General features: G+C 39.0%; 1 protein-coding gene across 32 annotated transcripts in view; it reads right to left on the bottom strand.

The window, feature by feature from the left end:
* The window catches only part of DMD (dystrophin), a 2,010,563-nt gene that overhangs the window by 294,036 nt on the left and 1,701,777 nt on the right, over window positions 1-14,750 (bottom strand). For 31 of the 32 annotated variants that reach the window (XM_065590838.1, XM_065590858.1, XM_065590878.1 and 28 more), the window contains 2 exons: window positions 11,013-11,185; window positions 6,755-6,911 (listed from right to left, as the gene is read on the bottom strand). In XM_065590838.1, the coding sequence (XP_065446910.1) occupies window positions 6,755-6,911; window positions 11,013-11,185 (330 nt within the window). Of the gene's footprint in view, window positions 1-6,754; window positions 6,912-11,012; window positions 11,186-11,512; window positions 11,742-14,750 lie in introns of those variants that run through there. The other variant, XM_065590951.1, reaches the window with a different exon arrangement.

Genomic DNA, 14,750 nt, shown 5'->3' with positions numbered 1-14,750 from the left:
CCAATCCAGCCCTCTAGAGTGCAGGGTCTGTGTGCTGGGATATATCCTGTTTTCAGAAGCTGCCACTGAGAAAGGGAATCTACAGACTTCCCCAACAGGGTCACAATTAACCCCTAGATTTAGCCTATCATTATTATCCACTACCCAAGGGATGCAATGTGCTTTATAGACATGCCAGAAGATAGATCCTTTCCCTGAAAAGCTTACATTTTAAAAACAATCCAAACAAGCAACATATGGGCAAAGGACTGCTCCCTGCTCGTGCCCAAAGAAAGCAGGGAGGAGGCAGAGCTGCTCTGATGAAGAAAGCAATACAACTACAATTTCCATGTCTTAAGGGCTGTGTAGGAGTGCCTGTTTTCACCTGCACTGCTGGGAAGGGGTAGTAGGTACCTTTCTTCAGACAGCTTCCGCTGTTGGCAGAACACTGTGGGCTAACCTGTGCCTAGCTGAGTGGATGTGTAAAGGGTGGGGAGGGCACAAAACACTCTCCCTTACCTTTGTCCCTGATGCAAGGGACACTAGAAGTAGTGGCACTAGATTCCCTGAAGAGGACACAGCTATATTCCCTTCCCTTATCCAGGACACCAGAGTTAGGACAGGTGGGAAGGAAGGTATACTCCATCCTGTAATAGGGGATACTTGGGTATCTGCCTCATGCAGAATGGCTGCTGGAGCTGCTAGTGATATATAGCCTTACAGCACTGGCAATGGCTTAAACCTTCAATCCCGCCATGGTATATTTTATATATAGCTCTAAACAAAGATCTGTGTTGACACCCAGAAGAAGTAGTGTGCCTGTGTCTTTATCTCCTCTTCTTCATAGTGTTCTATTCTGCACGTTATGTCAAGCTGCTGATGCTATGAAGTAAGTCTGCCTAGGCCAAGTGTTTGAATAATTCCCAACATGATGTGGCACCCATCTCTGTCCTCTCTCCCTCCTGCTGAATTCATTTTGGTCTGCAAACATCAAGTAGGCTAAATGATACATTGCAGCAATTAGAACAAAAAAGTTTTAGGCTCAGGCAAAGTCAGGTGCACCATAGCACTTCATTAAAATGGATGTGCTCACTCCACAGTGCCACATTTGATTGGAAATTCTCTGTATGAAGACACTCTTGGCTTTTCTGTGCTAAGATTCTTTTTAGTGTGGCATATTCATCTGAATGTAGCTGTTAGCTCAAAATGGTAGAGCTCAAAAATGGTAACAAGCTGACATTTTCTCTCTTTTTTTGGGGGGGTGGGATTTATCAACCTATAGCCCTGACAAATGCATGCCAAGAGTAAGCAGCCTAGCATTGATAACAGAATTAACCTAAATGAATGTCTAATTTACAACCGATGATTTCAGGCTAATTTTATTGAATTCTTGAATTTCTTCCACACTTTGTGGTGACTGCAGAGGAAATCGAACATGCATAATATATGACCTGACAAAAGAACAAGTAAGCTGCTTTATTTAAGCCTTTCTATTTGTAATCAGCACCAGAGGTGTAATGGCAGTCTGTCCACCATTTTAATAATGCATATATTGATTAGTTCATCTCAGACCTCCAGTAGCCCCTTGTGGGGAGCTTCTAGGGTGTCCTTAGATCTCTTCAGTTAGGAAAGTATAGATATTTTAAACTGAGAGATGAAAATACAATGAAAAGGACAGTGCAGTATCAGTAAAACAAAATATTCCTCCCTTATCCTGTAGAAAGACAAGTCTCCCAATATTCCATTTCAGTGGGATTTGGAGTAGGAATTAAATGGATTCAGGATGACTATGGCTTTCCAGGATAAATACTTTTTTTGTTGTTGTTGCCCTCTTTAAGCTCTATCTAGATTAATAAAAAAGCAGGTTATAGTCATGTCTACACTACCACTGAATATATTCAGGCAACAACTGTGCTTCAACACAGTCACTGCTATCCTGGTTTCCCTGGGATGCCCCCTCAATGTATTAATTAACTTGCTATTAATTGTTATTAACTCTTAATAAACATCACTGCATAAACTTCTTTGGCAATAATATAAAGAGTGATCTGGCTAGTAAAATGCTCAGGAAACGGGGAGGGGAAAGTAGCTTGTCAGGACATACCAGGAACAACACATGCGTGCACATACTTATTGCTAGCATGATTTCACCATAATGTATTTTATCCAGCCACGACACCATGATTATTAAAGCAATAATATATGTCTGCTGTCATGACCAGGAAATCTGTAGAGTGACACAAGGTCCATACCATTCAGGAAAAATACAGCAGAGAACAAAACAGAAAACTGCCAATACAGAATCTGTCAAAGACAACTTGAAGCTGGCAGAGCTTTTTACTGATCTTGCTTCCCTCCCTCTCCACAAGAGGACTTTGAAGAGTCGACAGTGTGACCTAATTTCAAAGATTATCTTTTGTTCTTTTTTCCACCGGGAACCCAAGTGCCTATAACTAGACAGGTATCATGTTAAACTACAAAAGTGCTACTGCATGGGGAAAAAAGAAAAGAAAAGAAAGAAAAGAAGCTTTCTACAAGTAACTAAACTGTTCTTGCTTTGATACTGTGAAATGACTAGGGATTGTGACCAAGAGAAGTGTGTCCATGTGCATGTGTGTACCTGTAGCTGTGGGGACATAAAGAGAGGAGGGAAGAAGGGCTGGGTTGTTCTGTAATGTCACTTTGCAACTATTTGTGAACAATTATGTTTATGTAGCACCTATCACCCCAAAAAACTGTACAAACGTAAACTAATATGGAAACCACACAAGGTTCTCTTAATCCATTACTGAAACGTCACCACCTCTGAGATGGAATGTGACAGTTTTTTAAACCATGTCAGTACACTTTGATACTCTAAAACACTTTAGGTCAGTAAAGAATACCTTATTCGACTGAAAAGTATACAAGGCGGTGAATGTTTTTAAATACTTAGATGTGGTGTTAAGTACTGGAACCCTTGCTCAAGGAACCATTTCTTTCTCATAACTGTCTTTCCAGGCTCGGCAGTAACTCACACTTTCTCTTTTGGTGAAAGGGGCAGAGATAGGGTAGCAGCAAGGAGCTATGGTAACAGCTACATTATTTAAGTTTTCTGGCTCCTTAGCAGTCTGGCTGGGATTTGTGCATTGGGGAAGGAATACTTACCACAGGCTATAGAATAGCTGAGCAGCAAATTGCAGAGCAGCTCTGTGCAAGCTGCTTCAGCCAAACGGCTCAAGTAGTCCCTCATGCACCTTGTATAGCTCCATTACTTGAGAGAGGGTAGGAAGGAGATAGCTGGGTCCATTCAGTAGTGAATCCTCTGGCCCATCCCTTTCTCAGACACCTTTCTCAGAATAAGGCTTTGCAGGGAGTGTGCCTCTTTTTCAAAGTGCCTTCTCCCTGCATAGCAGAAATGCATTGGTTCCATCTCCAGGAATCCAATTGCAAGGGCAGGATTTGCCACTTTAAATTCAATCCAGAAAAGACAGATGACACTGGAAGGTACTGCAAGAAGAATCATTCTGAGGAACTGGTGAAGTTTCCTCTATTTGTTATGTCTAGTCTCTATTTTCTTGGTTCAGTGTCTTTTTGGATGTTTCACTGCTCCTAGATTCCCAGGAGTGAGCAGTAACCAGAAATAACTTGTATCATATTCAGCTTGCAGGGAGGTGTGGCCTTTCTTATGCTGATCTCACCACTATTATTCATGCATTTGTCATATTCGGACTGAAGCAATACACTTTATTTTGGGCGGGTCATAACAACAAAGTCTAGTATAAATATGGCTGTCTGACGTAAGCACATAACACATGCATGGTCTGCATAGGTTCACCTTTCACTTTAGGTGAGATTCAAGCTATTCAGGGTTATCAATAAAGCCCTAAATCTCTCCCCTCTGAGCCTACCATAGCAGCTGTGATTGGCTGGAACGCATTTGTAGTCTGTCGCAAGGGAACTACCGAGGGTAGGTAACAGGACATTTTCAGTGGAGGGCCATTGACTTTGGAACATGCTCCCTCTTGCAGTTGGCCAAGTTTGACAATATACATGATTCAACATGAAATGCATTTGTTCAAACTGGCTTTTTAGAGGTCACATTGAACTTATAAGAATGAGTACACTTATCCTGGAAACCTCATGGGACCCCTCTTTGCATCCACACAAGGTCCCTAGTCCCTGTCCTCTACAATTTTTTTCCTTGCCTCCTTAAAATAAGCCCCCACCACATTTTTACCAGCAGCCTACAGCACCTTCATTATAGAACTACCCCAGGCTTTATCCCCGGAGGTCCCAAGTCCCTGGCTTTTGTTGCAAGAACCTGAAGCCGCCTCTTGGTGCTTTCTGGATTAGGGATGGAGTGGCAACTGTCACCAAAGGAGGACAAGTGTCATTGTGAGGGTCAGATAGGGTTTAAGGAGCTGGCTGCAGGCAGACTGGGATTTAGTGTTGTTGGAAGTCTTAACCCAGCTCCTTCTCTAAACTGCCAGACTTCCTCCCTTCCCCGCAGCACCGTGCTGCCTCCCCACCCTATGACCTCAAACTCGTGCAAAATAGCCAGTCACCTGGTTCCATTTACCTGAACACTGGCCCGTTCCCCAAGGAGTAACGCCTCTCTAATACTGATACCAAACATGCCACGTGTGGTCAAAATCTTGATTTTACATTTTGTTCAGAATACACTGCAAAGGGGACATATGTCAAAATAAAAGCTGTGTACTTGCAACCATTTACAGCAACTTATGCTGAAAACATCTTAAGATGTCCCACAAATATAATGAAGTAATTACTGAATGGGGTTATCTCTGTTACTTGTTTTAGCTCTTAATATGTCACTAGTGATTAAGTCTGAGGTACAGAACTGTCTCATTTGTAGGTCTAAAGATGTGTTAGGAAATACACATGAACTGACACCTAGCAAACGCCTAAAGGTGTCTCCTTGCTGTTTGCATGGAAATTAACAGAACAAGGTTAATATAAAACAATATAGGAATGTTGCTCGACTCATAAATGCATTTTTTGCACACCTTTTCTAAGCCCAGCAAGAGGTGTCATCCTTTGGAGGAATACTTCTTGTGGGATTTTTTTTTTTTAAAGCTAATAGCAGGTGTTGGATTCATAGCCCTGTTTACCACAATACTGGTTTAGACTGGATAGCTGCAGTGCAAGCTTCCCCATGACATTGTGATATCATGCCACTACCTTCCTCAAACGGACTTCACTTTAGGAGTAAGAGGATAGTTTGCCGTGCCCTGGCCCATCTGATCCTTGGTCTCTCTGCTGAGACTCCCAATTGTCATGACAATTTTAGGATGTGCATAACTGTCCTCTTGGACTTAGATCAGCAACTGTTTTCACATATGCTGATCAACCATTAAAAAGAAATATGTTTTGGTACCTATAGATTTAGATTGCATTTCAGTATATGACTTAGAAGTGAAAGATGCCATATCCCATTACCAATCTTCTGAATCATTTATTTCCTGCTTGATTAAATGAGGATTGTTCTAGTCAATGTTAGTAGCTGTCCAGGTTTCCAAAAAATCCTATGGTACTTTTTTCAGAGTAGCAGCCGTGTTAGTCTGTATCCGCAAAAAAGAACAGGAGTACTTGTGGCACTTTAGAGACTAACAAATTTATTAGATCATAAGCTTTCATGGACTACAGCCCACTTCTTCGGATGCCACAAGTACTCCTGTTCTTTCTATGGTACTTGTAACAGAGGGCACCTGGCCCTCCTGGCTTCTGCCTCTGCTAGGTTCAGATAAACTCACTCAAAGACCCTTTGGTTCTGAAACCACTGGTGCTTTTATTTACCAGTTTGTGTTCCCACCACCTTCTCACCATACAGAGTACACAGCTCTGGGTTCCTTGGGTCTGAACCCAGGAGGGAAGGGCTTTTTCCCTGCCTGCCTGCCTGCCTGCCTGCACTCCCTCACTCTCTTCCATCCCATCACCCTCATTTCCTCACTTCTTATATAGCCCTGGGCTATTTGGGCTGGCAGCTGGCTCTCATTCCCCAATTAGGGCCATCTTCTTTCCAGCCAGATCCACTTTATTCACTTAAATGGGGCTGGCATGGCAGGGTGATGATCTTGCAGTCTTCCTGCTCAGCATCCTGTCACAGTATTTTTCAAAAAGAGTATGGGAATGACACTTAAATGGTGCTAAACATTCCTTTCTCCAACAACACTGATTATGTAAGCAATGTGTAAAAAAATATATTTATTTATTCATTTTGTGTGATGACGTACCAGTGGATCTGTTTTGCCCAGAGTCATTGTATTATCCATACTTGTATCAGATAAAGGAATGTCAGAAAGCACCCAACTGTCAGAGGTGGCAGTGGCACAATAAGCCCAACCTATATTCTTTTTTTGTTTTTCTTTTTGATACAGGTTAACACAAAGTTAAACAAAACTACCTGGAGGACTTACAATCTGAAGGTCCTATTTTGGTGCTAAGTACTCAGAGCCTCATTAGGAAAAGGGAGTGGGTTTCAGCAGGAATAGTAAGAGGCATTATGGTTGGAGTAATTAGGGCAAATACAGAGTACCCAGGAAAACATTAGTAGTAGCACTATTAATAACAAAGTTTTAAATTGCACTTTAGGCTATGATTGTGAAAGTGCATAGGGGCATTAGGTGCCTTTGAAAATTCCACTCTTTATTATCTCTAAAATATATTTTAAATGGCACCACCCTTTCTCCAACAAAGAGGGTTTTAACTCTCAACCAAAATTAGATCTATACACAATGTATACCCTTTGAAAGATCATTCAAAAAGATCTTACCCTGTGTGTATCATTCTGCTTCTGCACGGTGGGAAGATCCCCACCAATAGGTGCTTGTTGCTTTAACTCATCATCCTTCAGCTGCAGCCATGCCAGGAGTTCCTGAAGAGAGAGGTGTAGACGCTTCCACTGGTCAGAACTGGCTTCTAAATGGGATCTGCAAGGCATATATTATTGCATCAGCTGTAGGGAAAATAATTGTTTTACTTACAATGACAATAATAGAAAAAGTCACACTCCAGGGTGAGGTTAGATGTCATTGGTTAAGGTCACGACACAGCCTGCACTCACTCTTGAAGGTTTTTGGCAGTGGCTATTAATTTAGTGACTATTAAAATTAGGGATAAAGGGACTATTCCATTGCCCACTTACATGGGTTTTGAATTTGGCTACATCAGCACTGGCTTGAGTGAGGTGCCTCAGTCCTGACCTGAAACACACCTGCTATTCCAAACCTGTTTTTTTCTTGAACAGAGTTTGACAGCTGTTTTTGCTAAATATGCTCAAGCAACTCATCCTTCACTTGAGACCTCAAATCAGAGATTGAACTTTCATCTCCAGAGAAGCAGAACGACTTGCCTATTCCACTGTGGCAGCTAGTCCACCATACAACAGACTCATGCAGTTACTCCTCCTCACAAACATTATAGGGTAAACCTTATATTTAGTAGATTATTTTATAAATAGACAAATCAATGATTTATGCTACAGAATGTTTGCTCCATTTGAAGGTAGGATGTGAGAGAAATAAAATACATCACCGGAGAAAAGAGAAAGCATAACCCTGGTCAAATCAACATCATAAGAAGCACCTCTCTATTGCTTACTCATTATCAGTACTTGGTGCTTAATATGCCTAACCTAATGTTGAGCCTAATAATATCAAGTAATTACTTACTATAAACAGATCTACTGTAGGAATGAGACTGTGAATAGACCATCTCTGTATTGATTAATTTATTGTTTACACTGCATTTATTTGTATTGCATAATATTTTTTCCCTCTTACACACTGGAATGCATATAAAGCCATTATTAATGTTGCCATTGCATCATTTTTGGCAGGAAGAACTCCCTAATGAGTTTTCACTGCTTTTAATAGTTTATCGCATTAGTTCAGATCCAAACAATATAATACAACAGCTAAGATATGAAAATGTTGAATCTAAATCCCCCCGCCCCCCAAAAGATGTATATTAGCTTTGAAATTTAAGTTTATTTTGCCTCTATTTAACCTCCAACTTTGCTTATCCGGGAACCTTTTACATACCATTTTCTGATCTCACTCAATATTTGTATTGTCTGGTCATTAATAATCTGCCACTATACACTACAAGGAATGGGGCTGTGAGGAAGAGTGCCACACATGGACTCCCTGTGGTTTTCAGGATCTCCTGATTTGGATTTGATAAGGACTGGTGGATACAGATGATTTTTAAAAATATGCTCTACTGCACCTATAGTAATTTCTGATCTTGTACACCAGGTCAGCAAAGTGTAGAGTAAAGAGAATAGGGTTGTAAAGCCAAGCTTGTAGAGCAACAAGGTCTTGCTGTTTTGACTCAAACTTGTGCAAGAGGTCACAATTCCACCCCCACTTTGAAAACTACTGTCATTATGAGGGAGGAGAGCACACAGGAGCATGCAGGCCCCTCCCTGCTCAAGAACACTACATCATCACCTGAGTGATTAGTGTGCTTTCTTGACCCCTCCATGTAGCCTGCCTTCTCTCACTTTTATAGCAAAATATGCTTTCCTAAAACAATCAAGAGGATGGCCTCCTACATGTTATGGCTTACATTCTAAAAGGTGGTTATGTTGTGGAATAAATACTTCATTCCTCTTTGCCTGGAGTGCTATAGAGTAAAATTTTCAAAATCACCTCAGTGACTTAACAGCCTCAATCCTAGTTTCAAAAATATCTCAGTCTCCAAAGTAACTTAGCTGCTTTTGAAGGTTTTACCCACTGTCTTGTTTTGAATTTGTAAAACATGAAGAATAAGTGTCCTTATAACATCAAATTAAGAAAAAAAATCATTAAATTGAATGAAATCATTCATAGAATTTTTGCCCTGATATTACAATGTAAGTCATAATTTTTCCCAATCCAAGTCCATGAATTGCTGCCTAATGCTCATCTTTTGATCAAACTGTACAGCATTTAAGCTACATAGTGCAACATCAATCTAATCCATTCTTTTAATTCTGTACAAATTTGATTGCCCCAGTTCTATTGGGGACACCAAGTTAACCGACCCATCCGGTGATGGTGGTTGGTGGTTTTTTTCCCAAAGTAAAAATCTATATTTTAAATTCATATTTAGTACCATGTTCTTTTTAAATAGGTATTTTTATATATACTATTTTAAATACATATACATATTTAAGTATCTAACAAAGGACAAAGCAGATGATCAAAATAAAGTCAATTTTGGACTGGGGTCTTAAAATCAAGGACTTAAAAAGTCAGGTGAAAAGTACCTTGGGAAAACTTGCTGATTTAGGCAGACTTGATCAGGAGTGTGGAACAGTGAAAAAGTACATAATAATGGAAATCAAACTCTGCCTCTCCTTAATGTCCCTTGAAATTGTTCCTTCTACCATATACTTTCTTTAAACAAAATGTAATGCGTTCAGAAACTCAGAATGGAATAGGCTGATGCTGGCTCAGTAACCATGGTTTCCTCCTCCTGTTTTCTAAAACTTAAATACAAATAATAATCACCTTTTAGTGTCTATTTTTAGTGCAAATAAAAGACAGCAACAGACGGGTTGGGTTAATACCTCCAGTACACTGCAGGGCAAGCTTCTGTTACAAAACCTCTCTATAGTATATACTGTCAATCATGGGGAATAGTACCAAATCGTGTGATGCAAAGAAATATCCCTAGGGACTAGACTGAGTACCAAACTAATTTCAATTTGTTAGTCAGTCATATCTGAACTCAGTGGTCTAAAAGCTAAAGCATTAGCTCTTTTACCTTACATGTTTTAGCTATTCCGAATCCTTCATTATGACCAACTGTTTGAGAGAGTAAGCCCATTGCCTTACATGTTTAATTTAAGAGTATAAAGCAACTGTGATAAACTAGGGTTACTATTTTTGACTTGATTAATCACATCAATAATTGAACAGCAGTAGCTGGGATGTAGAAAAATCTCATCTATTAAATTGCCCGTGTTTGGCCAACATGCTGTTTTTCTTTTCTCAAACCTCTTTTTATATCAGCAAGTTCGTGGGTAAAAAGGCATCTGAAGAAAAAGAACTCAAAATAATGCTTTGAATGGTTACATCCCTTTTCTTTTGCTCATCAGAAAAAAAAAAGAAATCTGTCTTCTTTTCTTTACTTCAACTACCAATATCTTTTCAGCCTCACATCTTTCATTTATTTTTAATGATTGATGTTATGAAGATGGCTTTTGTCATTACACACACTGACCTCCCTCAGGGCTTGAGCTTCAAAAGCTAATATTTCATACATTACTTTGAAAATGCTTCTACCTTTTGATGCCCTCTGAACTACCACCATCATACAACAAATGAACGAATGAAAGAGTGACTGAAAGTGAGTGCATTGGAGCCAGGTTCTCTACTGTAAAAGGCATATTTATAAAGAGAAGATTCTTGGACAGTTTCTCCAGAAAAGAAATCCTAAATCCTTAGAGGTTTGCATCTCCATTAGATCTTTTGTAACATCACCCTTTATTGTATGCTTCCTTGCAAGAAGTTTGTTTTCTCATGAAACCCAGAGACAGTTTTTACCCTTGGATTTTAAGTTTCAACTTTGCCCCCTCTTTATCTAACAGAAGAAGCCTAAAATAACATATACTCTCATCTGTAAATGTATTCTTAGTTTTGCAGTGGAAAGAAGAGCCTCACAAATGCAGTGCATAATAATTATTATGTTGTTTAATAACGTCTCTTTTATGTCACATTGATAAGCCATACCCAGCTCTGTAAAAAGCCTGCATTTAGAGAGAGTTACTATTTAAGCACAATACTCTCTTTTTCAAGAACACAACTGTGATTATAAACCTCATCATGTTCCTCAAATCCTAATCCTCCACAATCATTTCTGTTCCAAGTAAATTAATCAATCATTCTTAGAAAGTAATTCAACATTCAAAATATCATGAATCACATAAAAAAATGAATGAAATAGCACCATCAGAAACAAATTATGCCCTTGTATTGAGAGAGAGGTACCTTTCTGTCTCTCAGATTAATTGAAAGCACTTTCTTGTGTTTGGTTCCTACCTAATGTTTAGAGATTTTTTCCTAAGCTCACTCCATCTGAAGTTCATGTTATCCAGGCGTCTCTGCAACAATGCTGCATCATCAGAGCCTTCCAAGGATCTCAGGATTTTCTGTCCATTTTCATCCAGGTTGTGGAAGATGTCAGTATGAGCTTCAATCTCTGTCTGGAGGTCCTAGAGGGGTAATACAGAAGAACACATGTATTTCTTATAAAATCATGAAGACTAAATAGACTGATGGACCATAATGGCTATCACTTCCCAAAGAAGAGTGAAACACATCATAAGTAATACAGATTGCGATTGCTCCCCTGAATGGTAACTTTATATCTAGTAATATGCTATACACCCATTTCATCTTAGCATCAAGAGAGTATGCATTAAACAATGAGGTTTTCCATACAAAACCCTAGGCTTTGACAGGGGACAAACAAACAAGGCTGGTGTATATAAATGTGTCAATAAGAGGAAAAAACCCTCTGGATCACAGCTGGATCTGACCTTTACACGGTACGTCTTCCTGTGTAACATTTTCAACTTGAATCGGGGACTGCAACACTGGTCCTGCTGCATGGAAATCCCACGAAAACTAAGCTACTGCAATAGCAGAGCTTTAAAATACCAAGTTCACTTACATTCTGTTGACAGAATGCATTTCAGAGTGCAGACTTCAACAGTCAATAGTAATAAACAGGCACTTTGTACTATATCAAAACATTGGTCAGGGCCATGGGCTGTAGGAGGGACTGAGAATAGCAAGGACCCAGAATATGCAACTGGAAGTTCATGTTGAACAGCCAGCTTTTCTTATCACTTTGTAATTGCTGGCCAGCTACATTTCAAATTCATTTCCCTCCCTCATTTTTAACAGGGCAGCTTCTGCCAAAATAACATTCTTTAGAGAGCTGCCTGGTACTAACATTCCTATCTGCCTACACACTGAATGAACTCTTTGTATATTATCTGCCTCACTCTAAGAGATTTGTATGCTTCAGATCCACAAGGTTACAGATTCATTCAGGAGCAAACAGTGGCCATATCAACTCTTTAACTTGAAAAAATATCTACAAATATATGATTGCGTTCAAAGTAAGGGAAAAGATGGATGAGCTGGCCTAGCAAGTAATGCTCTGCATTGTCATGAGGGACACTTGGGTACGTAGGTTAGTTTTCTAGCTGTTGTCTCTCAATTCCTGGAATGGAAGTGTTGTGGAGGCAGTGTGGAAGGAGAAGTGATCTGTGGTGTTTAGCAGTGTGGCCAAGAAGGAGTAATTAATCATCGCAGATGGGCTCCAACAGGAATTATGTCCAATCTTCCTCAACACAAAGGATGGAATCAAAGCAGGGAAATATGGACTTGAATAGAAAATGGAACAGTTTCTACTTGAGCTGGCTGTATTCTATGTAAATGGTTCAGGGCATGCACACTAGCTGTGCTGAAGCATGCTAAGAAAACGTGCAAGAGATTTGCCGAATGGCAACACTGGCGCTGTTCTAAACTGCTTCATTTGTAATACCTGAGGGGTACCTATCCTGCTGTTCCTTGCATAGCTACTACAAGCAGTGTACTATGGGAGATTTCAAAAAAGGCCACAGCTGCATCATGGGACAATAGTGGAAAGATATATTTAACTGTTTCAGTTAATCTGTATCCACACTGGCATTAGAATTATTCTTGGCAAAACAGTTCAGATTATACTGGTGCTACTCCTGTTGAAAACAAGTATAATTCAAACAGTACTTAGATTGCATGTAAAATGTTTGGGACATTTTTGTGTGTGCACAAGCAGTATGTTAAGAGCGTGCTTGGGGGAATGTAGTTTTTTGCACAGTAAATTTCTCTAATGTCAACAAGGCCATAGAGACAGCAACATTCAGCCTCCAACAGAAACACCAAAACCCCCTTCGGAGAAAACAAAATAAGGGAAGAATTAAGCTATTACTGAATTGGAAGTCAGTAAGTATTATTTATATGTGTTAGGAGCTTTGTGGTGAGTATTAAAAATATATGATATGATCCCTGCCTCAAAGAGTTTACAATTCAATTTCATAGAGTACAAGGCCAGAAGGGACCATTGTGATCATCTAATCTGACATGTTGCACTACACAGGTCACAGCACTTTGAATTAATTCCAGTTTGAACTACAGCATATCTTTTAGAAAAAAACATCCACTCTTGATTTAAAGATTTCCTTTAAGGGAGAATCCATCACAACCTTTGGTAAATTGTTTTAATGATTAATTATCTTCATCATTAAAAACTTGCTCCCTATTTCTAATCTGAATTTATCTAGCATCAAATTCCACTGGATCTTGTTATACCTTTGTGTGCTAGATTGGAGAGTCCTCTACCATCTAAGTTCTGTTCCTCATGTAACAAATACATACTGTGATCAACTAATCCCTTAACCTTCTAGATGCAATACAGCCAACAAGAGTAGGATAAAACAGGAGGTAAGAATGTGTGATGTTTCTAGAACTAGAGGTTATAATTCATTATGGCTGTACAGAACAGAGATGATGAGGGACAAAGAAACAAGAAAACAATAAAAATGAATTTGTCTCCATTTGATTGATGTGTCTTCCATCTTTCCCTTCTGACAGCCTTCCCATCCCAAGAGAAGCAGATTACATGAGAGGAAAGAACTCAATTCTTATATTTATCTTTTGAAATGGGAAAATGTATCTTATCCTTCAAAAAGGAGAGTGAAAGATCAATACAAGCAAATATCTGTTCCTTGACAAGAATACAAGGGGAGGATCTATTTCGCTTGGAAACTACTCAGATACTTGGAAAATTACACTGGTGTGTCACATTATATCTAGACACATTGACATCATACTGGGAACATACAGTATTTGTAGTATTTTGGGTTTTTCTAATACATCGAAGTGCACAAAGTAAGTACAGTGGATCAAATTCAGCCCTGCTGTAACTCCACTAAAGTAATTTGAGTTACAATGGGAAATAATTTTACTCAGTGAACTATATTTTTTTAAAAAGAACAGGAGTACTTGTGGCACCTTAGAAACTAACAAATTTATTTGAACTCAAATAAATTTGTTAGTCTCTAAGGTGCCACAAGTACTCCTGTTCTTTTTGCTGATACAGACTAACACGGCTGCTACTCTGAAACCTGTATTTTTAAAATTGTCTGAGGAATACATCTCCTTTAAAAAGAGGCGTACAGTTGACAAAAAGTACACTAGGTATAGTAATGCAATGAGTATTGATTGTTAACAACAGGTTGTGTTACTTTACAGAAAAAAAGTGTGAGTTTGTCTTGCTACACCCAACATAGGACCCAATTCTGAACTCCTTACTTGGGGAAAAACTGCCACTGAAGTCAATGGCAGTTTTGCCTGCGTAAGGACTACATAATTAAGCCCACCTTTATGAAAATGTCCTAAAGAATTTAATAGATAACTAAAACTTCACTGAATGTAATGTTTTAATATTCTATAGATTTGTAAGAGAATATATTTCTGTTACAGAATGATTAAAAATCTGAAGCAAGGCTTTCATTTTCAATTTAATTCTATAGGATCTATGAATAATTTCTACAGAACACTATTAAATTTAGATAGACGGTTTTATCCATCTTAAATTATATAGAATCTTTTAATCAAGGATAAAATGACTAGCTTAAATTCTTCTTTTCTGATGATATATGCTAAAATTCTGTTGAAACTCATAGACTTTAAGGTCAGAAGGGATCATTATGATCATATAGTCTC

Source organism: Chrysemys picta, chromosome 1 (assembly GCF_011386835.1).
Source record: "Chrysemys picta bellii isolate R12L10 chromosome 1, ASM1138683v2, whole genome shotgun sequence".
NCBI classification, from domain to species: Eukaryota; Metazoa; Chordata; order Testudines; family Emydidae; genus Chrysemys; species Chrysemys picta.
Note: the sequence above shows the minus strand (reverse complement) of the source record. Positions and strands in the feature narration are given on the sequence as shown.